The following is a 25,641-nucleotide window of genomic DNA, read 5'->3' on the forward strand; positions in this document are numbered from 1 at the left end:
CTGTGACAGCCGTTATTTCTTCACATTTGGTGTTTTTAGGATCTGATTTTTGAGGCTTTGAGACTTGAAATAAACGAGTAGATCACAAAGCTGAAACAGATTTCTGCCTGAGCTCATGAAACTCTGATGTTTTGGAGATTTTTCACAGGACAATAAGGAGACTGTGTGTCCTCTCGCTCTTCCTGCTGCACTCAGAGTTTCTTTTGTTTGCAGACCTCAAGTCAGAGACACAGTAAACAGTCAGCAGATGTAAACATGTGTTTAAGCGTCTAATTATACAACCGAGATATTGTTTGGAGCTGCTGCAGAGCACTGTTGTGGTTTGTGTGCCTCAAACTGTGTCAGGTCACAAACATCTTTCAAAAACTTCATGTTTTCTTTACTTGGACCTCAGTTCTAATGTCATTTTACAGCTAGCATTAGCAGGACTCTGTTTGATGTTAATTACTTGTTGAATCATGTTAGATTTTATTTTGACATTCACTGTAATTTTTTCATTGATCGAATCATCAGAGGACCTGTACTCCTCCAGGACCTATCCTCCAGGACCTGGACTCTTTAAGGACCTGGACTCCTCCAGGACCTGGACTCTTTAAGGACCTGTACTCCTCCAGGACTTCTACTCCAGGACCTGTACTCCTAAAGGTCCTGTATCCCTCCAGGACCTGCACACCAGGACTGTTGTTCTCATTGACGAGGCCCGGGACCTGGGCTGTCAGATTGTTGATATTGTTTTCACAGCCTTTTTCATGTTGTTGTCCATTTTCTATTTAAGCTTCTTGACTTGCAGTCCTTGCCTTCACCTTTATTTCTGTGTTTCTTGTTCTGTGTGTATTGTTGTACACTGACATACCAAGACAAAGTCCTTTTATTTGAAAACCTACTCAGCAGCAAACTTGTTTCTGTCAGCGCAGCTTCTTTTTGTGCTCTATGCAGCCGCACCACCTGCTGGACAAAAAAACTCATCTACAGTCTGAATGGATCAACAAATAGATCACAGATGCTTCTTTCCAGAGAAGGTGGATCATGTCTGTGTCCAACAGCAGCTGAGTTCAGGTTACACGATGACATTTTCAAACCCCTTAAATTTTATTGAATCCGTGAAAGCATGAGACACATTGAATATATTTGTAGAAAATGTGACAGTGACTGTACATGCTGTCTGTAAAGTAAGACACATTTAAAAGTTTCCTCCCAAACATTTTTTAAAACGAGAAACAGTTTCAGGTCTAAAAAAGACAAACCTGTGAATGTTTTATGTTTTGGCAGCAGGGTTTCATTTTCATGTCATTTAATGACACTTCATTTGGTTCAGCGTGTATTTAAAAGACTTTGCTGTTTTTGGTGGTGAGCCTGCACAGAGTTTATGGACAGTCAAAAGAAAGGCTGAAAGAAGTCCTGCAGACTGGCAGCCATTAGTCGCTGATATTTTTTTTTGGGTGGGGCCACTGTAACTCCTCTGGTTTCCGGTTTAATAGAACTTGTCTGTGTGAAAGTGTTGACTGTCAGTAAAAACCAAAGTGTGTCTGTTTCTGTCTGATCAAACTGAAAAACAGTGTGGTCTGAGGGCAAGTCACAAGATTCACATCTCATTTCCTGCTTCACTCTGTGCTGAAGACGCCATCATCACTCAGACAGGTAGGATCAAACTCTCTGAAGCTCTGCACACCACAGATACATACATCGTTAATCAAACATGTTTATCAAACATCGTTAATCAAACATTGTTAATCAAACATTGTTTATCAAACATTGTTTATCAAACATCATTTATCAATCATTGTTAATTAAACAGCCCTGCAATCGGCTGGCGACCGGTTCAGGGTGTACCCTGCCTCTCACCCATTGCTAGCTGGGATAGGCTCCAGCCCCCCGCAACCCCGAAAGGGATTCGCGGGTACAGAAGATGAATGAATGAATGAATGAATGTTAATTAAACATCGTTAATCAAACATTGTTTATCAAACATCGTTAATCAAACATCATTTATCAAACATTGTTAATTAAACATTGTTTATCAAACATCATTTATCAAACATCGTTTATCAAACATCATTAATTAAACATCGTTTATTAAACATCATTTATCAAACACTATTTATCAAACATTGTTTATCAAACATCGTTTATCAAACATTGTTTTTCAAACGTTAATCAAATGTTGTTTATCAAACATCATTTATGAAACATTGTTTATCAAACATCATTTATCAAACATTGTTTATCAAACATCATTTATTAAACATTGTTTATCAAACATCATTTATCAAACACTGTTTATCAAACATTGTTTATCAAACATCGTTTATCAAAGCTTTCAGATAAATGTATTGAAGAAATTAAAGTATAGTATAGTATAGTATAGTATAGTATAGTATAGTATAGTATAATACTTGAGCAAGTATAGTAGTTACTTTCCACCACTGGGAGTTAATTCACGTTAAGTTTTATTTCAACAGAAAATCTGTGAGATCCAGATTTTTTTAACACGAGAGACGTGAGAACAAACGATAATAATGTCAGACGCCGACGCTTCGTTTGAAAGCACCAAGGCCGTTTTTCAACCTGCAGACTGAGGGACAACGTGTCCAATGATGAGGTCCAAAGAGACAGACCAGTCCACATATAGAGGACGAAAGGCTGTTTGGATGGACACACCGACAGACAGAGAGACACACACAGACACACGCACACACACGCGCACACACACACACACACACACACACACACACTGAAAGTTTGGTTTTCCTTCTCACAGTGATTGACAGTTGAGGGAGGCGGAGCCAGCAAGTCCTTTTCAGATGGCGACCATGTTGGTTCTGGTGTCATTGTTGATCCTGATGATGATGATGATGATGATGAGGAGTGATGGTGAGTTGGTTTGAGCTGAGCTTATTTTTTTATTTATTTTTTTTTTTTGGAAACTTTTAGTTTGTGTCTGTCAATCATTTGTCAGGTGGAAGCAACGCGAGACCAGGCGGTGAATCCAGTTTTGTTTTGGCTGGAAAAGGAGTTGAACCACAAAAGACGAGGAACAGCTCAAATCCTGCAGATGAATAAACAAAACTAGGAGACAAATGCAAACTGAAACTAACCACAAGAAACAAAATTGAAATAAAACCTCTACTATCTGTCCAAAAACAAACAAACAAACAAACAAACAAACAAACAAACAAACTTGCATTTTGTTTGATCATGATTTAACAGTAAATTAAGATTAGAGCAGGTTTTAAAGCAGCTGAACAGCAGGCGGTGCTGTGAATGTCTTTTTCACCTTATTTATTATTGCGAATTAAAGTGGTCCTAGAATGGAGCCCTGTTGCACTCCTTTGTCAACTTGTCAACAATAATTTTAAAGTGAAGCAAACTTTCCGGCGGCCCCCACTGGACTGTCCCTCCACCCTGACCACCGCCCACATCCCCCTCACATTTAGACACAGTGAATTCTAGAATCACCGCGAGGCGACCGCCTGCTTTAAACTATCAGAACACCAACAGACTGAGTTAACTGGTTTCTGTTCCTCAGAATCAGACACCTGGCTCAGGTGAAACGCTGTGAAACTCCACCAGATACATTTATTGACTTGAAGAACACAAACTCATCACTAACACATTATGCCTCAGCTACGATGCTGAGAGGCTGCTGGCAGTGGAGGCTGATCGTTTCTGTGATGGTAGAGAAAATATAAATACTTGCTGGTGGAGTGTGTTTCTGCTTAGGTTTGGTAGATTTATCAGTTTTCACTGAAATCTGTGTGACATATTTTACAAACAGCAGGACTTTGACCAATGTTACTCTTCATTAAGACTCAGCCTGTCCTTCTTCCTCTTTAGCTCTGGCCTTTCACAAGCAGCTATCAATAGCCTGCAACACTGATGCAAACATGTCAACCGGAAACCAGAAACCAGATCATTCTGACCCCGAAATCTCTCCATTGGCTGTCCATAAACACTAGAGCTGATGTTTACAGCTGTTACTTCTCACATCTCAAGCTGTCATGTCTACATGCAGAACGATGCAGAGCTTTCCTCATTTTTATCCATTTTTAACATCATCTTATTTCACTTGCAGCGGTTCTCGTCAAGTTGATTAATCTGCTTATAAATTTAAATGCTTTATTCATTTCTAAGGTTTTTGTTATTTTACTGCTTGATGATATTGTAAATTAATTATTTAAACTAAATGAGAGTTAAAATAAAGGTTGAATGAACTCCAGCATGCAGCTTTCCTTCTTTTGCTTCTCTTTCTAATTATTTATTCTTTTTGTAAATTGTGATGAAACATTTGTGCGATAATTCAGTCGAAGTGCATTTTGACTTGTTCCCATGCAGTCATGTGTTCAATGAGCTGATCTGTTGATGTCTGCCCTTTGACCTCTGCAGAGATCATCACCACACGCAGCGGTGAGGCCGTCTTGCTTCCCGCAGACCTTCAGGAGGGGTGGTTGAGCCACGCACACGATGTCAAGTGGACTCACCCCAGCCTGAAGGTGTCACGGAAGAACAGGACCCCGTGTGAACAACGATGCTGCGAGCTGCTGGAAAACGGTTCGCTGAGATTCAACCGAGTGGCGACTGCAGACTCAGGAAACTACAGCTTGGAGGTGTTTGATGAAAAAGGGAAACTACTGAAAAATTCAACCTTCCTGCTCAGAGTGGAAGGTGAGTCCAGGACCGTAGGGAGAGATGCAGCATCAAGGAAATCAACATACCACACCCCCTTCTCCTTTTCCCTTTCAGAGCATTTCCATTGCATTCAGTTCTACTGGTGAACTGTGACCATCAGACTTTGCTGGGCATCAGACAAACTGTGGGCAATTTACATGAATACACAACAAGAAGGAATGTTTTTTACAATGAGATTTGTTTTAATCTGAGTATCTTCTGTCTGTCCGCCTGTCTGTCCGTCCGTCCGTCCGTCCGTCCATCCGTCCGTCCGTCTGTCCGTCCGTCTGTCCGTCTGTCCGTCCATCTGTCTGTCTGTCTGTCTGTCCATCTTTCCGTCCGTCCGTCCGTCCATCTGTCTGTCTGTCTGCCTGTCTGTCTGTCTGTCCATCCGTCTGTCCGTCTGTCCGTCCATCTGTCTGTCTGTCTGTCTGTCTGTCAGCAGACAGCAGCAGCAGCAGCAGCAGCAGCAGCAGCACTGTGCTGGTGTCTGTGTTGATGTGCGTCTTCCTCCTAATGCTGTTCTTCATCTTCTTCATCCTCATGAGGAGGAGGAACCAGAGGGCGAGGACAACCACAGGTAGAACAGCCAATCAGAGACAGCCTGGCCTCTGACATAAACACTTCAGTCTCAGCAAATGTTGAAGAAGCGAGAAGATGATGATCTGCTCTCTCCTTCAGGTCCGCTGCAGGAAAATGTTTATGTTGTGATGCATGGTAACCATAGCAACAAGAGGAAAGACAAGGAGGAGGAGAAAGAGGAGACAGAGGAGGAGTGTCATTATGGTAACACACACACACAACACACACACACAACACTAGTATAGACTAACATATGCTAAGAGATGCTAATTTGTTCAACTCTATACAGTTTCCTGTAATTCTGGCATTTCCATGAAAGCACCAATCACACAGCAGATGTCTGTGGCAGCAGAAGACATCTACATGTGACAGCCTATCAGAGCTCACCTTGTTTTTGGCATGCTGTGCCTTACCTGGACATCTCAACTCACCTTCATTTTGCCATCCACTGCTTCTTACCTGTTGTGCATTTGTCTATAAATGAACTTGTACGTCGACTTTGTGGGTTGATTTCTTTATTTTATTTTTCAGCGTTTCTTTGCACTTTGACCACTTGAATTTCTCTATTTGGTTTAATAAAGTCTTCGTTTATGAAGCACAGTGGTCAGCACTGAGCTCACTGACAAACACGTTTCATTTCCTGTTACCTGACCACTTCCTAATAAAACCGACCTCAACGTGTTTCTGCAGTTAAATGCTTTTAACGTTTAATGAAATGTTCAGTTTGCATTAGCAGTAACTTTATACAGTATTTCATCCAGGAACGTCCCAACTGACACCCACTTCATCATAATCCAGTTAAAACTATAAATACTGCAGTACTTTCATCAGTGGGCCATTGGCTCAACCACCATCATGTTACTCATTCAGTGACAGACGGCGACTCAACAACTTTAACTTGTGACTCAGCAACTTTAACTTCTGCACTATTTCACATCTTAAATCCTCATTTTTACTTTCATTTACTTGTATTGTATCCTGTATGAGCCTGACTGGAGGAAGCTGCGACTGCTTCACTCCAATTATATATACACACAAATAAAAAACTTGAAAGAAGTAAAATATGTGAGTCCTTGTTCCGGCACAGGTGATGCATTCATTTATTGTCTTTGTGTGGAAATGGTACACAGAGAATAATGTTTTCATACACAGTGAATAATGTTTTCATACACAGTCAATAATGTTTTCATACTCAGTGAATAATCAGTGAATAATGTTTCCATACTCAATGAATAATGTTGTCATACTCAGTGAATAATGTTTTCAATGCCTACGGTCTCAATGACACCCACAGCGCTCTGATTGGTCGGTTGTTCCTCCATCTTGGAAACAACTGACATTTGAACACAGATGTGTAGGATGAGAATCAGAGGTCTGCTGCCAGATTCCTCCCTGTAGGCCTGATGAGCTAATGTTTGTTAGCATGCTAATTGTATACAGTGTCCCTTGGCTGTTACTTTAGCATGTTAACAAATGTAGGGGGGGTGTTTGATTTCACTGTTCATGTTTGACGATGGATTTTGTTTGCATTCATGTGAGCAGATGGTTTCGTTCTTTATGCTGTTTTCATACTGTTTCTCTGACACAATGTCACATGATGCTGTCAACAATATTCTATTAGCTAAATTAGAAACATGACATGCATAAATTAGTCTAGAAAGAAAATCACATCGAGATGATAAAGCAAATATTTTAGATGATTATAACGCTGCTCATAACATTGAAAAGAAAAAAGAAAAAACACCATTTTATCCTGAACTCTGCCCGGCGACATTGTTCAAATGTTGACAATATTTCAGTTATTAAACGTTATTGTTGGCTTCGTTTCTGTGTCAGGATTTATTTTCACATTTTCATGAAGAATATAAAACCTTTTTCTCAAACAATGCCTCCATCCTGAAGTGATGTTTCTCAGATTTTCCATGACAGTAAACACATCACACTGATGTAGGGGGCGCTGTCTCAGGAAGTGTTTTCTCGTGAGGATGAACAGTTGACGGACATGGACGTCAGGACTTTGGTCACGAGTCAAATGATCCCCAAAATATCACATCAAATCAAAAAAAATCAAAGAAAATTAGTTGTGTTCGTTAGTCGACTCCACATAAAGTTCACCTGAGTTCACCTGCGGGAAAATAAACAGAAACAAATAAACAGTAGAAAATCAGAGCTGTTGTCTTCGTCAGAAGACGGTGATCTGCTCTTCCTCTTCTCTCTCCTCTTTCTCAGGCGTCTGCAGAGAAACAGATCAGATCAGACTTTATATTCATCCATTCAGTTCTTTCTGCAGCTCCATCAGAGAGCTGAGCTCACACACACACACACACACACACACACACACACACACACGCAGACACACACATGCTTCATCGATCATGTGATCACTGTGTGTAGTTTTTATAGCTTTGAGGTTTGTCAATCCAGACTGAGTCAAATCATTGACAATCAAATGAAGAAAACTTCACCTGTGAAGGAGAGAGGCCTGATCTCTGAATATGAAACACAACAGCAGGATTACAGGTGAGTTACAGGTACATAACATGTACAGAACATGCATGTTGTGTGACATATTTACCAGAAACAACAGTGTGTGATGGATGATGAACTCTCTGGTGAGTTTGAGCAGATCCTGGTTCAGGATCTGAAACAGAGTCGGGACCAGAACCACAGCCAGATTGTGAGCCGACATCTTATTCATCTGAGAGAACAACTGGACCCTGAGGAGGAAACAGAGCTGGAGTCATGATCAGGTTCACTGTGAGACCTCAGCTCAAACCAAACCCAGCTAAAATCAAACTCAGCTTAAACTAAACTCAGCTTAAACTAAACTCAGCTAAAACTAAACCCAGCTAAAACCAAACTCAGCTAAAACTAAACCCAGTTCAAACCAAACTCAGCTCAAACTAAACTCAGCTGAGTAGGAAACACTAACGACTGAATCTTTAACGTCTTATTACGTCACATTAATGATGTTTCATGTAAATTAAATGTCTTTGATGCTCTAAGTGATATTTACTCACAGTCTGGCACATAGCTCAGGTGTAGATTATTGATTTTCCTATGTGATATTCTTTAATTAGTTTAATAAAAAAACATCAGTGTCATGTGATAAATGTGTGTCTTGTAGTTCAACTCAACTAAACATCCAAAAACTCCAGAAATGTGACGCAGTGAGAGAAATCTGCCTCATATCAGCTCATCAGTCCATCTGCTGGACAAAGAGTGGTACTGTGTGTGTGTGTGTGTGTGTGTGTGTGTGTGTGTGTGTGTGTGTGTGTGTGTGTGAGCGTGTGTGTGTTACATGTAGAAGTGTGCAAACAGCGCGTTCAGTGTTGCCCAGTTGTCGTCTGGAAGTTGTCGTAGCAGCTGACGGTAGGCTGAAAACCTGGAACGTTCGTCTGAAATCACTGAGAGAAAATGTAGTTTTAGAGTGAGTACTACTGCAATATTACTACTGCTGCTCCTCCAGATACTTCCACTGCTGCTTCTAAATGATCTACTATGACAGTGAGTACACAGATAGTACTGCAGTAGTACTACGATGCTGTGCAGTTCATGTTCTTTTTTCATCAGAAGTCTGAATGTGGCTGACGAACCTGCAGCCTGCAGCCACTGCTGTCGTCCTCTCTCGGGGATTAAACTTTCAAGCTGGCGGACATATTGTTTGAGGGCGGAGCCAACATCCAACACACCCTGCTCGTCATTTTCCAGAAGGGCGGAGCCAGGTGATTTCGTCAGGGCCTCTACCAATCGGTTGACTTTTACAACAACACCACAGCGCCGGTACACGCCCTCCACCTTCAGACCTGAGAGAGACAGACAGACAGACAGTAAGTCAGACAGACAGGCAAACAGACAGACAGACATTCAGACAGACAGTCTCTCCCATGATGCTTTACTGTCCTGTCAGTTCTGTCTCTGAGGTGGAGGTGAAGGACTTAAACTGACCGTAGGCTGTGATGTGGGAGATGCAGCGTTCGATGGCCGGTGGAACCGAACCCCTCGACCACATGTCCTTGCCCGGGTACAGAGACTGAGCTGCTCTCTGATTGGTCACAGCTCTCTGCAAGTAGTTGAACCAGGACTGACAACTGCGCTGCTCCTCGAAACGGAACGAGGCTCTCCTGAGGAGAGAAACAGGATGTGGTGAGCTCTGTGAGGATCTGGTCTCATCCGAGGGTCCTGTTTGTCCCCTGGTGTGTCTGTCTGTGTGTTTCAGCTGGGCCTGCACTCAGCCGGGGCCCATCAGCCTGATTAGGGCTGAGAATTTGAGGAAGGCTCAGGCTGACCAATGAGCTCCAGTGTAATCCTCTCTGCCTGCTGGCCACGTCCACTGTGTTCTGCCTCAGCCCGCCTTGTGCTTTTCTTTGTTTGTTATCTCACTCCTTATGAGTGTACCTTTCCTTCACCATTACTGTTAATTAATTATTTTCTTAAAGGCACAGTCTCTCAAGCTCAGCCAATCAGAAGTCAGGAAATGTCAAAGTAAAAGTATAGTAAACTGATTCATTTGTAATTGTAATAAATAGATCGATTGCTGAAGAGGGAAATAAATGTGTGTGTGTATGTGTGTGTGCATGTGTGTGTGTGTGTGTGTGTGTGGCACACCTGTCCGCAGTCGCCATGGTGATGATGTTTTCCGATGGATTCATGTCTGAAGGACAAAGTCAAACCACGTTTGATGTTCACACATTTCATTTCCTTTGTTTTGTCTCATTACAACATGTTTTCCACAGTAACAGAAACATCTTCCGCGTCTGTAAACGCAGTGAACAGAACAAACATGGCTGCTTCATGTCTTTAAATGACGCTGTCCTCTGTCTCTGTGACTGGACACCCGGCATGCATCGTGAACTGTGAGCCCAGTCACTCTTAAGTGAAATAAACAAATCTTGTTTCTTTCTGTCTGAACTGACCTGGAGGCTGTTTTCTCCTCTCACTGACTCAGATTCATTATTACTGCAGTAAACAGGCTCAGATCATCGTGACAGCACAGGATCAAAGAATGAACGAAGCCTCTTTAAAAGCCACTTCTGACTGTCCGTCCACTTCTGGAGCTTACCGTGGTGACTGAGCGCGCTCAGTTCCATCCTCAGAGTCTGCTGTGTCTTTTTGTCGATGGGATGTACACTGACGCCGTCCTCCCACAGCAACAACCAGGCGTCGAAATTACATGAGGCCCCGTCCACTTCAATGACAAACACTTTACTGACAGCAGAAGCCTCGCCCACCTCTGCGTAGGACACCCCACCTGGGAGAATCACCTGGAAGCATGAGCGCAAGTTACACTGGAAAGTACAACGGAAGGTACACCAAAAACTACGACTCGGTTATAGTCATAACCAGAACCCGGTTATATTGATAACTAGAGCTCAGGTTATAGTCGGAACCAGAACTGAGATTACACTCATAACTGGAACTCATGACAAGAGTGCTCACAGTGCTGAAATGGACCTTCCCTAAAATAACCTGAGCACAGAGTCTGACCACAGACCCTGGACCATCACTGCTGTGGCTGCATCCAGACCTCTAACATCTGGACTTTGGTGAGGGGCCTTCAAACTTATCTCTTGTGATGTGATGGAAAAAAAAAAACCCTCTCTGCTGCAAAAAGTCCACCTTTGTGGACCTGATGTTTCCTGGAACGAAGACATTTGGATTCATTCTAACCTTGACCCTCACCACGTCATCCAGCCCATCTCTCTTCTCAGCTGAGCCTAAATCCGATTCTAACCTGAACCCTAAAACATCTGAGGGTCTCTCTCTCTCTCTCTCTCTCTCTCTCTCTCACACACACACACACACACACACACACACACACACACACACACGCAGGTTTACCTTCAGTATATGATCCAGGTGATTTCGCAGCTCCTCCTGGTTCTCAGCATCACAGATCAGATGATCGTTCAACGTCACCATCTCAAATTGATGAGCTGGTCTAAGAACGCACAAACACATGGAAAACAGGAAGTGGAAAATGAAGGACTGATAGTAGTACCAGTAGTATCAGAAAGGAATCTAATGAACACAGATGAAGTCATACGTCTCACACTGAGTTTGAGTGTTTCTCCTCTAGCCCTTTGAAGGAGTTTGTGCCAATCTGCAGCGATGAGGCGTTTCCATGAGAGGGCGCTGTTGTTTTGATCATCAGTTCAAACAGCTGTGACGTTTACTGACCTCTCAGACCTGCAGCCGCTCTGAGCTGCTGCTGATGTCGCATACCGTTTAATATTATCTTCACGAAACACTTCAAACCTGAAGGTCAGGCCAAAAATCAAACTACCTCAAAGTACACGTTCTATTTCTAGTTCACTTCAGTGTCTGTTTGTTTCACTGAATCAGCCTGAACGTCATAAACTGCCTCCGTCGAACCTTTTAATCATCACGTTAGAAACGCCATCTTATCCTGTTACGGACAAGAAAAGCATTAAATGAGCAGGAGTGAGAGAATCAGCAGTATGAGTATCAGCAGTATTAGTATCAACAGTATGAGTATCAGCAGTATGAGTAGTATTAGTATCAGCAGTATGAGAATCAGCAGTATTAGTATCAGCAGTATGAGTATCAGCAGTATGAGTAGTATTAGTATCAGCAGTATGAGAATCAGCAGTATTAGTATCAGCAGTATGAGTATCAGCAGTATGAGTAGTATTAGTATCAGCAGTATGACTATCAGCAGTATCAGCAGTGTTAGTAGTATTAGTATCAGCAGTATGAGTAGTATTAGTATCAGCAGTACAAGTACCAGCAGTATTTACCCGTCTTTGAGGAAGACGGACAGAACCTCTCGCAGGTCGAGGACGTCACACGCTGCCGAGTCGTTTTCTAATGAGAAGAGGAAACGATCTTCTTCCAGTTTACCATGAAGCTCCTCCTCTTCCTCACCTGCACACGCACACAAACATTAAACAGAAATGAATGAATGAATGAATTAAACAGGAAACTGTTGATAATTGTTCAAATTTCTGGTATTTCTCAGTATTTGTTGGCTCATCCAGGTGATTCATCCTACCTGTGGAGGCATGGTCAGATCTTCTATTGTCTAACTGTGGCAGGTAAGGCGGGACCTCTGAATAAAAACAAAAAACAGACTTCAGTAAAGAATCACATCCAGGTGATGCAAGTTAATGTCAGTGACCACACCCACCAGTGATGTCACAGTGTACTGGAGTACACATGGACGTCACTGCAGAGAGGTTAAAAAGTCCAGGTTTGTGTTACCTGTGTGTGTGTGTGTGCATGTTACTTATGTATGTGTGTGTTATCTGTGCATTACCTGTGTACTCGTTGGCTCGGAGTAGCTCAGTCTGCAGAGCCTGACCCGCCCTCTCAGCCAGCAAGATGGGGGAGGGGCTTTGAGGGTCTGACTGACACACCTGCACACAGGTAACATCACTCAAATACAGGATTTAATGAATTCAATGAGAAACACACACACACACACACACACACACACACACACACACACACACAAGATAATACCTTGGATCCTGATTGGCTGCTGAGCAGCAGACTACAGGTGGATGTGGGTGGAGGTGTTGTGTGGAAAGCAGTACGTCCTGTGAGTGAAGCAGCAGACTGAAGTCGGCCGCTTGTCACGTGTTGTTTGATGTGTACGTATGTGTGATACATGTGAAGAATTAACGTGTTTTTTTTAACAGACTGTTCACAGTGTGTGTGTGTGTGTGTGTGTGTGTGTGTGTGTGTGTGTGTGTGTAATGATTAATGATCTAAATGACGCCGTAAAACCATCAGACCTTTGCTCCCGAGCAGATCAGAGACATCGTTTCTTCGACGTCGACTCCACAAACCACCTGACGCAGCCTCTGAAACACACACATCACACACTCTCACACACCTGTACAGGTGATTATCTGACAAAGAAATATGAGCTTGTGTTCACTTGGTTATGTTTCCGTGTTAAATGTCGTGGTCACTGAGGATAGACCTTCACTATAAAACTTACAAACTTTATGTATTTATGTATCAAATATATTCGTACATGTCTTTACATTATTAAAGCTGTGTACAATATGAAGTATAAATACATCATTTATTCTTCAGGGAGGACGGACAGTCCTGGGTTCTCATTTGGTTTTACAGAACATCTGAACAGAAAATGATGTTGTCACTGAAGATATGGAGGTAAACACACAGTCTTTCATGTTCTTCATTTAAACATCAATTATGAAGTCATTTGAAAACAATTTGAAATAAACCTTTGATCTGTGTTCTGGATGAATGAATGTCTAATTGATGTTAGTATTAATGTGTTCATATCTCACACATCAGCATTTAGCTTATGTGTGAAACCTGATATGTCTTCTACATTCCGCGCAACACGTGATAAATATGTACATACATGTGATGAACACATCGTATACACAAGCTTTATATGTTACTGAAGGCGAGTCAGACCTCATCCATCAGAGTGCGTGACGGGGCCAGAGCGTGGACTCGTCTGTAGCGCCCCCTGCTGTATTTATCCTGGATGAACGTGGACCTGTCCTCATCAGAAGACTCCGGACGCAGCTGCTCCCCTGCCGGCACCGCTGGAGCCCACACCTGATTGGCCAGCCGGTTACCGTAGCTCACAAACAGCTGGGAGCGGACAGGGTTAAAGGTCATGGATGAGTGGTTCAGTCCATCCTCTCTCACATGTATCAGTGGTTCAGTTCCTCCTCACCTGAATCAGCGGTTCAGTCCAGACCTTGCTGTCCATCTTCAGACTGCGTACCTTCGACAGGTTGCTACCCAGAGCTCGATGCTGACCTGAAAGCAGACACTGTTAGCGTTCTTCCTTTTAACCAACAGACCTGCTCATTAGCATTCCACACGTCCACATCGTTTATATTTGAGAGAACAATCACGTTTGGTTGTCCTGCCTTCACAGGAGTATCTGGTACCTGTCTGTAGGTGGTTTAGATGACTTCTGCATCTAAGAAATCCCATTTGTCTTCTGGAGTTCCTCAAGGACTAATTCAAGGCCGCTTATTTTTCAGTTTTACGTCTTATTTGCGTGTCTCAATTTAAGATCCGCCTCCTTTAACCCAGGCCTTTTGTGATGCATTCGAGTACCCATCGACATTTAAAGCCCAGATTTCCATTTTAACAGCAGACGTGATGATGATGGATGCCAGGCAGACAGACAGACAGACAGACGGGCAGGCAGACAGACTGACAGGCAGACAGACAGAAAGACAAAAAGACAGGCAGATGGACAGACAGACAGACAGACAGACAGACAAGCAGACAGACAGACAGACAGACAGACAGACAGGCAGACAGAAAGACAGAAAGACAGGCAGATGGACAGACAGACAGACAGACAGACAGGCAGACACACAGATAGACAGGCAGAAAGACAGACAGGCAGACAGGCAGCAGGGATGAACAACTTACAAAATGTAATATATTAGTAGTTATTTTCATTTGGAATAAGTTACTTTACAGTGTTACTGTCTATGTGGAGTACTGTTCTGTACCTTACATTACTGATTCCATTTCACACTATAATATCAGTGGAGACCAAATGAGTAACAGGTAAAGGTGTTGCACAGGTGAGGTGGACACAGGATTGGCCTCCTCTGTTACCTGCACAGGCCTGACAGATGACCAGCAGCAGGTTGACCGATGCCCACTCGGGGTTTGCCGAGCCACAGTCGCCACACACTTTATTGTCAGGGTTCTCCCATAGACGCAGTGCCACCTGGCTGCAAGACAGAGCGCTGCGAATGGATGAGGACAGGCTGTCCAACCAAACAGACAGATCCTTTGACGAATCAACAGACAGGCTGAAGGCAAGGGGTGGGGCCACAAAGAGACAGGGGATGGAGCCAAAATGATGAAAAGAGGAAAGGAGACAAATGAAAGAACGTGAGGACAACATCACTTCAGTAAAGAATGGAAACAGACAGACAGACAGACAGACAGACAGACAGACAGGTGTGAAGACAGACAGACAGACAGACAGACAGACAGACAGGTGTGTACTTGAAGGTCCTGTATGGGGTGATGAGCGTAAACGAGTGTTTTCCTGTCGATTTGACCGTGGCCACATTCAGGGGGACAGAGAAGGAGGCGATGCCCAGCTGGAAGCCCTCCTTGTTGGGATAGATCCACAGGTCGTGACCCCAGACAGCGGCATAGGCCCGGCTCCGTGGCTCCTTGATGGTGATTTGTCCGTGAAGTTCTGGGGGGGTGGGGCTAGGCTGGCCTCGAGATGCCAGCAGGGACGTGACCCAACCATCATGAACCTCTTAGAGATGAATCAGATCAGATAGCGTAGTATTAGACACAGTTTCATCCTTCATCATGTGTCGACTGAACTCCTTGCGCTCTGACAAGAAACAACACCACATCCTACTGATGCTAGCATCCCTGCACAGGATGCCTGTTGCTTATCGAACCAATCGGAAAATCTCTCCAGTAGCAGAGCACAATTGGCCTGACATGGCTGAATACCTGAAAGTAAATTCATGTGCCATGGAGTTTGCTAGTCTCCATTAGCGTGGAGTGGAGTCCAGTAATGTGTGTTCAGGCAGAGCATGAAGCCACAAATAGATGTAAATTTGCTCAGGACGGTGTGCAGTGATGCGTTTGCTTAAGTTGAAAATGCTTCTGCTTGAGTCAAAAATGTGTGTTGCATGAATCTGCCTCATAAAGAGGAAACAGGAGAGAGACTGGAGGGGCATTACATGGAGAACTGAGTTCAGAGATCAGTCAGAGGCTGAATACAAATACACAAAAACAGCTTTTGTATGTGTTAGCTATGTCAGGACTAATGCCTGTAGGTACATTGGCTGTTTGAAAAACATCCAGTTTCACTTTCAGTCTAAGCATGCCTTTAGAGTCCAGTAGAGACCAGTCGAAAACAACACAGTGCTGTAGTGTGCTGGCACTGGCCCAGAGCTAGTCTGAGAGACAGTAAAGTACAGTAGAGTCCAGGAGAGTACAGCAGTTCTTACCATCATTATGGGCCATGAAGTCATAATGTTTTTTCCTGAAGTAAACAGAGAATCTTCTTTTGTCCTGTTTCTTCACGTTGGTGATACTGGAGACATGAAACAGCACCTCACTGAACTGGTCCTGATCAGCAAACAAACACACCCATCACTGTACTGACAGACAGAGAGACAGACAGACAGGTACATGTATACAGACAGGTAGAGAGACACTGACTTACGCTGCGTTTTTTCCACAGAGACATCAGCTGTCCATCCAACGTCGCCCATAAAACGTTGTGTCTGCCACAGAAAGAAAACATGTCTGTTTATCTGTGCCGCTATCATCCATCCATCCATGATGATGATGATGATGATGATGATGATGATGATGATGATGATGATGGCAATGTTACCTGAAGCCCTTCCAGACGTCCAGCCAGCTGGAACGGACCACGGCACTCTGTGGAGCTGAATTCCCACTGCCCCCCTTCTTCCTGGACACTCGAATGGTCGCCGCTCTGCAGGACAAACACACCATAACAGACTGAAGGAGTACAGAGTATCCGAAGAGTCAACTGAACTTGTTCGCTTTGTACTGGACTCAGGACCCAGACAACATGGCAACATCTGTGAGCTGGACTATGAGCGATCGACTAATCACGTTGTTCTTGATGGGATGATGACCATGGACGCTGGTTCAAAGCTCTCACTGGCTAGCAGCTTTTCACATCTCCAGACATTAGAACAAATTTGAGTTTGACAAATCTACAACTAATCCAAAATCTAAATGGTGAACTTTTTATCTATAAAGATCCCCAAAGTAAATTTGGTGACTTTGACAAGCGTAGGCTGGAAACCCCCCAGTACCCCCAGTCCATCACAAATGTTTTAATGAGAACTAGATACTGTGTTCAAAAATGGTGCTGAAAAGCCTCTCTGGACTTCATCATACCTTTTGTATTATGGGCCCATAGAGCATGCTCTGTAGAGACTTCCTGTAGCAAGCCAACTGACTTCCTGTTGGCTCCTCTCACACATGATTGGGATATTATTATTAGCTCCTGTAGATAGTGTGTGTGTAAAAATGTTTTTTGGGCCAGTGTGGATCACATGATGCTGCTGGAAGTGCATTCACTGCGCTGAAATGACCTCACAGCTCACCACTGTTTGTGGGACGGTGCAGTCCACACACAAGTAAAATCCCAAAGCATGTTGGGTAAAACGTATAGAGGAAGAACTTCGGACCGTTTAGTGTGTTCTTTTTAGATCTGGGCTTTGAATGTGACTGATGACCTTTCACAAGAACAGACAAGACTACAGACTGACAAAGATATGTGTGTTTGTGTGTCCATGTGTACCTTGGAGTCTTCTGTTTCAAAGGCTTTCCTGATTGGCCAGAGGGAGGAGGGGGGGGTGGGGCTGGCCGTGTGGGGATCAGACGACCTGAAGGATTTGATGGAACGCTGAAAAACATAAAATCAGAGTTGTGTTAGCAGCAGTGGAGGATGCAGTGTTAGCATCACTATTTTTAGTAGTGCTAGTAGTTATTAGTACTGTATAGTACTGTATACATACTTGGTATTTGAAGACAGGTTAGAAACAAGATCTCCTTCCATTGGTCCATCACCACCAGAGGGGACGGAGCTAGCTTCTGTATCTTCCTCCTCATTGGATGAGTCAGTGTCAGCTTCCTCTTGACTCGCCCAACAAGCCAACAGGGTGCCGTACGGGGTCTCTCCTTTGATGGTGTGAGGAGACGGGCTTAAAACTAGGACCAGACAAAACACAGAGGAATCAGACTGGCAGGGGTGTCAAACCCGGGATGAGACCGACTGAAGAGACAGCAGGTTTAAACTCCTTCAGTACCTTCCTCTGTTGGCTCAGCAGAATCCTCCAGTGGAGGTAATGTGACTCCTGCATTCTGGTCTAATGTTGACATCACCAGCTGTGACAATGCCCCAACATCTGGACACATAAACACAGAAAACATTTTTTCAGCCAATCAGGAAGCAGAGTCTCTGTTTATTGGATCTGTTGGACCATGAGTGTCTGAATCTTCTGAAACAGTTGAAAGCAGACCAGAGAGCCGTTTCAGTGTCCATTTCAAATGCTCCTCCCAGTGAGTTGAATCGATCAGCCTGCGCATGATTCTCTAAGCAGGTCTGCTGAGATGTTTGGTGTTTGTTTGTTAGATCTTCAGAGGGAAACATTTGCAGAGCAAAACATTTGGGCCCCCATTAGACCCTCTCTACCTGCTGCCAGTTGAGCACTGACTGTGTACTACAAGCCTGTATTAAATCCAGAACTCACAGCAGACTCCACACTTCAGTCTCATCATTTGCTCAGGCACCAATAAGTCCTCCTGCTGGGTTTCTACATGTTTCAGGTTTACTGTGTGCCAGGAAGAAAGAGGAAACATGTAGGACCTAGTACTTACTGCTGAGTACTTACTGCTGAGTACTTCACAGATGTGTTTAAAAGACTTAAAGGAGGAATGAATATATTTTTCCACTCAATGTGCTGTATGTGGACTGAGATCCTGCAGACTGAGAGAAGTCTGAGCTCTGCATTTTAATTTGACATTAATACTAATATAACAGTATTGATTTGATCTGAGTTGCAGTTTAACTTCATAGTTCATCAGTACTGATAGACAGCTGGAAGTTTGGATGAAACTGTGTTTCTGTATGACAGATGCTTCTGATGACACTGGTTTTATAGACGACAGTGGGTGTTGAGTTGTGTATCCTCACATGAAGTCTGTGTATCTTTCAGAATTGAAATATTATTCATTCGACTGCTGTTTCCGTTAAAGCTTTTTTGATTTTGTGTGTTTGAGACAGTGAACGTCGACTGCTGCCCCTTTAACAATTGAAAGCTCAAAAGCTGCACTGGTTTAAACTTGTTTACTTTAAATGAGCCTGTCTTACTGAAATAAACCTAGTTTAACTGCTAATCTGCTGCATGGAACACCCTTAAACCTGACAAACATAGATACATAGAGATAAACAAAGCCAGACAAAATCAGTTGCTGGCCTCTGTTCAGATTGATCAGCTGATTGAATGATTGATTGATTGTTGTACCTGTGTGAGTGTCTCCGATCCTCTGCAGTGAGGAGGGCTGGGCTGATGGGGTGGCTGGGGTTGTCATGGACCTTGCAGCAGGGTTAGCCACACCGTTAACAATGCCTGCTAAACTGGGTATGTTAGCTAACGAGCTAACAATGCTGTCTAAGCTAGCAGCTCCTGTGTTAGCAGCAGATACAGGTGTGGTGGCAGAGGCAGAGGTGGTAGCAGTAGCTGGGTTAGCCACAGTGCTAGCAGCTCCTGCCAAGCTAGGTATGTGAGCAGCGATGCTGTTAGTCATGCTGTCTATTGAGGGGGGGGCTGAGGGAGTCGGTGGGGTAGGTGCAGTCGGGGTCAAGCCACCGATGGAGGCAGCGACTCCAGCCAGTGATGGGATGTTGGTGGTGATGATGTCAGTAACACTGGCCAGAGTCGGGATCATGACACCATTGTCTGACCCATGGAGAGGAAGCAGAGGAGCATCTTCACCTGAGGAGGAGGACACAGTGACATCATGTTACCTGTCAATCAAACAAACATCTCTGCAACCAGCTGCAGTTCCTCTGTTGTCAAACTGTGAAAAACAGTCAGGACAGTTTTTACTCAATAAAAGTTTAACTTTAATCCCTGAGACTTTCAAATTAAAGTTATATTGAGTTGGTGTAATGTTTCCTTATATGTTTCTTATCATCATAACTATTATCTCATGTTCAGACTCAAACCAACAACATGTTAGTCTGTCTCTCAAGATGTCCTAACTTCCTGTCTGTGGCCCTCAGCTCCAAGTTCAATTGTTTCCTTCTGAAGATGTAAATGTTTAAAAACACCTCACAAGGAACAGTTTCATCCTAAAACAGCTGCTCACTGGCTTTTATCATGATGGATGGATGGTGTATGTGGGATTGATTCAAAATAAACTGCAGTGTGTGTCTTCAAATTAGTTTTTTCCATTATGACTCCTAAACATCTTATTTTCATTCAAACATGTCCAACTGGGATGGATCTGCACTCATTCCTACTGTTGACAAGAACAGAGATGATCCTTGGACTTGCCCAATTTATCCACTCTAGAAATAGACCATGGTCCCTTGTGAGGAAGACCAAAAGTACTGAAGGTTGGCAGCGCTTCATCCATTCGCAAATCTAAATCAAATTACTACCTTACTTTCACAAATGACAGTTTTATTAAGTGCTCTCAATTGTGGAATACCATAACAGCATGAAAGAACAAAAATGCATCTGATTCTCTTCAGGAACAGAAAATTAGAAATGTTTCCATCACAGACAAACATAATGTGCTAAATGCCTTTAAGGGTCATTTTGAGAGGGCAGGTCTTACCCCTTGCTTGTTTTAGGAGAGTAGAGGGACTGACATTACATACAAAAAGCCTTGATAAGACGATTTTTGCAGTCTAGACTTCTGTGGAAACCTACGACCATGGAGACACTACAGATATCTTTTATGCGGAATCACGTAACCGTAATTATCAACACAGTAGCTTTGACACAGATGGGATCCTGACTGCGAAGGACTTTCTCCCTTGACACTGAGTGTGTCAAAGCAGGTGTGCGTCATCTTTGTGATGTGATGTTTAAAGTCTTTACATTCACCTTAGATTATATCATTATCAACCAGAAGACAAACTGGTTTGAGATAATAACCAGTCCGCTGGAACAAACCGGTTCGACGGTTCAGACTGAAAACATGCTGCAAAACGTCAGCAGAGTCCGACTCAAAATCAGCTTTTTCAGTCAGTCACACCTCAGTCAGGCTGCTGTGATTATAGCTGTATAAGAAAAGGTCGATATGAGTCATTTAAAATGTGACGACTGTGAATGCTGCAGTGGAATACATGAGAATAATCTATAGTGAAACCAAACTTCAGCAATGTTGGAAACTATGATCAAAATGATTAAATATGTAGGAGAGAGAATGTCTGAATCACTGTGCCATTATTGGATTTGTTGTACTTTTAATTCAGTTACTTTCTGTCGTGATAGTCGAACCTGTTTGAAGTGTTTCTGTCTGTGATATATGTCTGTTATGACGGCTGATGAAATCAGCTGCTGATGACATCAGCAGTGACAGGTGGAAAGTTCCTGCTGATGTCACTGTGACACCTTCATGTTTCTCGTCCAATCAGAACTCCTCATCAAAGTCAGCTAACATGTCAACAAAATTCTGTCAGAGGTTAGATAATGTGTGTGTGCGTGTGTGTACCTGTGCTCAGGCGATCTCCATCAGATAAAACTGAATTCAGATTTTCACCAATCACATTTCTGAAAAACAAACATTCATACTTTCAGTTTGCTTTTGCTTTTGAATATGTAAATGAAGTCTAAACACGGATATGCAAATTTAAAGGTTTGTCACATAGATTAAAAGGATTGCTTTTGCAGATTTAAAGGTTTGTTTTCATATATAAAAGTTTATTCTGCAGATTTAAGGGTTTGTTTTAAGATATAAAGCTTTATTCTGCATATTTAAAGGTTTGTTTTTCATATATAAGGTTTATTCTGCAGATTTAAAGGTTTGTTCTGGTAATTTAAAGGTTTGTTGTGTACCTTTTGTCAAGATGGCACCACAAAAGTGGCAGCCTGTTGAAGCAGCTCTCTCTCCCTATTTCTCTTTGTTTCTTGAACTAACTGTATTTTTTTTAACACTTTAAAGTCTTTTCTAACTCATCGATGTACCAGGGACACTAAACTCGTTGTCTTTGCCTTGCAGTGCTGACTCAATGCCAGACAGAATGCCAGGAGTGTAGCATTATGTCATTCTCTGAGACATGGCTAACCACGCTAACTCCAGATGCGAACACTTTGTTGGATGGTTTTCAGATGATATGTGTGGGCAGGACAAAGAAGAGAGGTAATAGGACGACTGCAGTGTATATTAATGATAGATTGTGTCACTCTGGACAGACCATAATTAAAGAACAACTCTGCGGTGAGGACTTTGAGCTGTTGGCTATTAGTGTGAAGCCATACTATCTACTGCGGGAATTCTCCCATGTGATTGTGATAGCGGTGTATATTCCCCCCTCTGCAAACACCGACACTGCCTGTGATGTCATCCACTCAGGTACAGACAGTCTGCAGACACAAACACCTCTATGCCCTCCTTCCTATTTCTGCTGACTTTAATCATCTCTGTCCTCCACTCGCACATCCACATCCTCTTAATATGTTTCATGCTGCAAAAGAGACAATAAAATACTAAATTTATTTATAACCAAGGAGGCACATAACTCATCACCTCCTCCTGCCCTGTGAGGATCTGCTACATGAGGAAGATAGAGGATCAGCTGGAGCAGAACAACATCAGTGGAGTCTGGAGGTTCTCCCGTGCTGCCACCCCCATCATGTGCAGGTCCTGAATACTGCCCCACCCTCACCTATACCCCCCCTTCCCACAACATCCAGGTCACAGCCACCCTGTACATCCACTGCATTTCCTGTTTCCTGTTCCTGTTCCTGTCCCCCCCCCCCCCCCCCCCCCAATCACCACCTCCAGCTCAAGGCTCCCCAAGTCCTGTGCAGACTAGTTGTGCGAGATAATTGAAGACATTTTCAACCTGAGCCTGAAACTGGGGAGAGTGCCACAGTGCTGGAAAACATTCGGTGTGGTACCAAAGCCAAAGACTCCACACACCAAGGACCTCAACACCTTCACCTTGCTTTTCCATATGCTTCGTACTATTAAACAATCACCTTTGCTGCTGCAACACTGCAAATTTCCCTGCTGTGGGATTCAAAGAGAATCTTTTTTAAAGGTGTTTTCGGTATAAATAAAGGTTTCTTCAGTAGATTTAAAGGTGACATCACCTGTCCAAAGAGGAAGCGGAGCTCAGACTGTCTCTCATGTAACGAGACCGAGGCTTCGGGACAGGAGGTGGCAGAGGAGTAGTCATCTGGAGGATAAAACAGATTACTAAGCATTGTCTCGTAGCAACAGATGGCACATGTACTGAAAGCTGTAATTGATTATCACTTTCCTCTACTAACCCAGCATCACTGTGTCTGTTTAATTCACCAATAACTGATGTTAGCTGCAGCAACTAATCAGCTCTTCTGACCAATTAAATCACCTGACAGGAGAAGCAGAAGTCAGACATGTCTGACCCTGGTGATCAGCTTCAGTCTGATGGTTGAAAACTGTTCATGACTGAATGTAGTGTTTTCTGTATATTGAACACCCTGTGATGAGCTGGCGACCTGTACAGGGTGTAACCCTGGTTCAACCCTCAAAGCATAATTATATTTCTACTTACTGCCTCAGTGTTGTTAGTGTTTGTGTTCACCTGCTGAGATGGAATTGAGCTAAATCCGGTTCAGTATATCGGTTCTCTTTGTTCATGTTTTTTGGAAAAAACATGAAAAACTAAAGTAACACACTGAACTAAACTGTACACCAAAGCCAGATCTTTCCCAAACAAGTCTCTGGATTCTGACTCACTGATTAACATCATAGTCTCAGAATCCAGCTCATTAAAAAATTCTCCTGTGCTCATCTTGTTTCAGGTCTGCTCATCCAGTTTGTCCTCCAGTGGTGTCTCATCAAATCCAAACCAAATCTGATAATGCTTACCTCTTTTAAAATAATTGTCCAAGTTTCAGTCACATTTTAGTCATTTGACAATGTTACTTCAAAGCCTTCATTTATTTGTCTAATTTGGGTGATTTCAATATCATCATTGCTGATAGCTGATCTAGTGCTCAAAGGCAAAATGCTAAATATTTGGTCAAAATATGAAGACTTTCAATCTTAAAAATCTCTTTATCTGGTACACTGACAAAGACATCAATGTATGAGTCATGAATGAACACGCGACAGTGTCCCGATACGACATCAACAGTTGCTGCAGTTTATCTGCAGGTTTGAAGTGTTTTAGTAGTTCAATGAATTCTCACTTTCATGAAAGAAAATGGTAATATTCTTAAATACAGTACGTTGATTACTTAACACCAATGTTAAAAATGCAAAATTCAACACAAAGATTGAATCCAATAAACTGAACAACTTAAAAAAAAACATTTAAGAGTGTTAAACAAGAACTTCATGATTCTTAACCTTCAAAACATCACACAGAGGAAACTCACAGTTTCTCATTTAAACCCACAGAAGAAGAAAATGAAAATTTCTCATTTAAACCCACAGAAGAAGAAAATGAAAGTTTCTCATTTAAACCCACAGAAGAAGAAACTGATTTCACATCAGCCAAATGTTTCAGAAAATCAAACGTGGTCGTTGTCTTACCGTGTTGTGAACTCCTCAGTACTGAAACAAAACACCTTGTAACCTGTCTGGTTACCTGTTGATCTGTTCACCTGTCTGACTGTTAAGGTGTCGATCTGTTCACCTGTCTGACTGGTTACCTGTCGATCTGTTCTGCTGTTCCTGGGTCAGTGAATTTCTTGTGCCTGATTAAGTAAAGTTCAGTTCTGTGTTTCTGCTTCTCATGTTGACGTCCTGCTTCAGATCCACCAGCACTCATAAAAACTGAAGGGTCACATCTACTCTCTCCAGGTAGGTATGTGTTTCCCTCAGCATGTGTGTCATTCTATCTTTATGAGGACCTGTTGGAGTGTTTGGGTGGATTTATAGCTCTGTATTAAAGAGTTAAGCTGCACAGGTTTCCGGTATGTGGTGTTCACCTGAACCATGCAGTTGTCAGGAAACTGATCAGGTGTTTTAACTGTAAAATTTTTCCAGTGAGCTCAGTCAGTATCACCGGTTCAACCTGCTGCAGGAATGTAGGTGTGTGTGTGCGTGTGTGTGTGTGTGTGTGTGTGTGTGTGTGTGAACTTTGACCTGTTTGAGTCGTCGTCAGTTTTATTTTTTTTAAAAACAGAACCGTTCATCAGCGGACTTTTACTGAATGACTTGAATGTTTGGAAAAGTGTTTGTATTTTCTCAGGCCGACAGTTTAGACTTTGTAATGTCTAAACTGTCAAAATACACTTAAAATTGAATTATAAATACATAAATAAAATTTAAAGAATTTCAGGGGGAATTGTGGGAAAAGTTCAGAATTTAAGAAATCAAAGTATCGATGCATCTCATTCAGTCAAACATGGCGACATCTGCTGGTCAGTTGCTGTTGTTACATTTATATAATGATTCAATCTGAGACCTGATGATCAAAGGATACAGAAAGTTTCAGAGTTTTATTGCTATTTTGTTCAACGAAGCCTGTTTTGTAATCTTGTCATCAGTCAGTGAGTCGCGCAGCGTCAGGAACATCAGAAACTATCTGCAGATAAATGGAGCATGTAAATCTGAGGAGGCCGAACAGGTGAGACCAGGTAACGTACTTTCTCTTTCTTGCACCTGATGACTGAAAGGGCTGTTGCCAGAATTTTAGAAATACTGAGATCA

At 42.8% G+C, this 25,641-nt stretch overlaps 1 protein-coding gene and 1 long non-coding RNA gene across 2 annotated transcripts; one reads left to right on the top strand and one right to left on the bottom strand.

Moving 5' to 3' along the window:
• The first annotated feature begins 2,769 nt into the window (after positions 1-2,769).
• On the top strand, positions 2,770-6,230 carry LOC143333251 (uncharacterized). Its single transcript, XR_013078259.1, has 5 exons — positions 2,770-2,871; positions 4,384-4,666; positions 5,127-5,245; positions 5,347-5,451; positions 5,537-6,230. It is a non-coding gene; the product is annotated as an uncharacterized LOC143333251 (long non-coding RNA).
• Positions 6,231-6,330: 100 nt separating this feature from the next.
• LOC143332331 (arf-GAP with Rho-GAP domain, ANK repeat and PH domain-containing protein 1) lies at positions 6,331-24,768 on the bottom strand. Its single transcript, XM_076749680.1, has 26 exons — positions 24,520-24,768; positions 23,088-23,173; positions 21,484-21,542; positions 19,281-19,751; positions 18,063-18,161; positions 17,772-17,964; positions 17,555-17,659; positions 16,610-16,714; positions 16,436-16,496; positions 16,218-16,338; positions 15,244-15,508; positions 14,845-15,044; positions 13,937-14,022; positions 13,669-13,851; positions 13,008-13,076; positions 12,527-12,626; positions 12,263-12,319; positions 12,009-12,135; positions 11,089-11,188; positions 10,310-10,511; positions 9,856-9,901; positions 9,196-9,371; positions 8,844-9,053; positions 8,549-8,654; positions 7,823-7,964; positions 6,331-7,480 (listed from the first exon to the last, which is right to left on the bottom strand). Exons 2-26 carry the CDS (start codon positions 23,171-23,173, stop codon positions 7,430-7,432), a joined length of 3,420 nt encoding a protein of 1,139 aa, XP_076605795.1. The 5' UTR covers positions 24,520-24,768; the 3' UTR covers positions 6,331-7,429.
• Between the last annotated feature and the right edge of the window lie 873 nt (positions 24,769-25,641).

Source organism: Chaetodon auriga, chromosome 15 (genome assembly GCF_051107435.1).
Source record: "Chaetodon auriga isolate fChaAug3 chromosome 15, fChaAug3.hap1, whole genome shotgun sequence".
Classification (NCBI taxonomy): Eukaryota; Metazoa; Chordata; class Actinopteri; order Chaetodontiformes; family Chaetodontidae; genus Chaetodon; species Chaetodon auriga.

Bases quoted from the DNA above. Each gene is read 5' to 3' on its own strand.
- LOC143332331 (XM_076749680.1), bottom strand. From the start codon at position 23,173: ATGACTACTCCTCTGCCACCTCCTGTCCCGAAGCCTCGGTCTCGTTAC. The intron at 13,077-13,668 runs GTCTGACTCGCC...TGTGTGTTTCAG, and splicing joins CACGCACTCTGATGGATGAG to AGGCTGCGTCAGGTGGTTTG. The intron at 12,627-13,007 runs GTCTGATGGTTT...ACCTGTGTGCAG, and splicing joins TGATCTGCTCGGGAGCAAAG to GTGTGTCAGTCAGACCCTCA.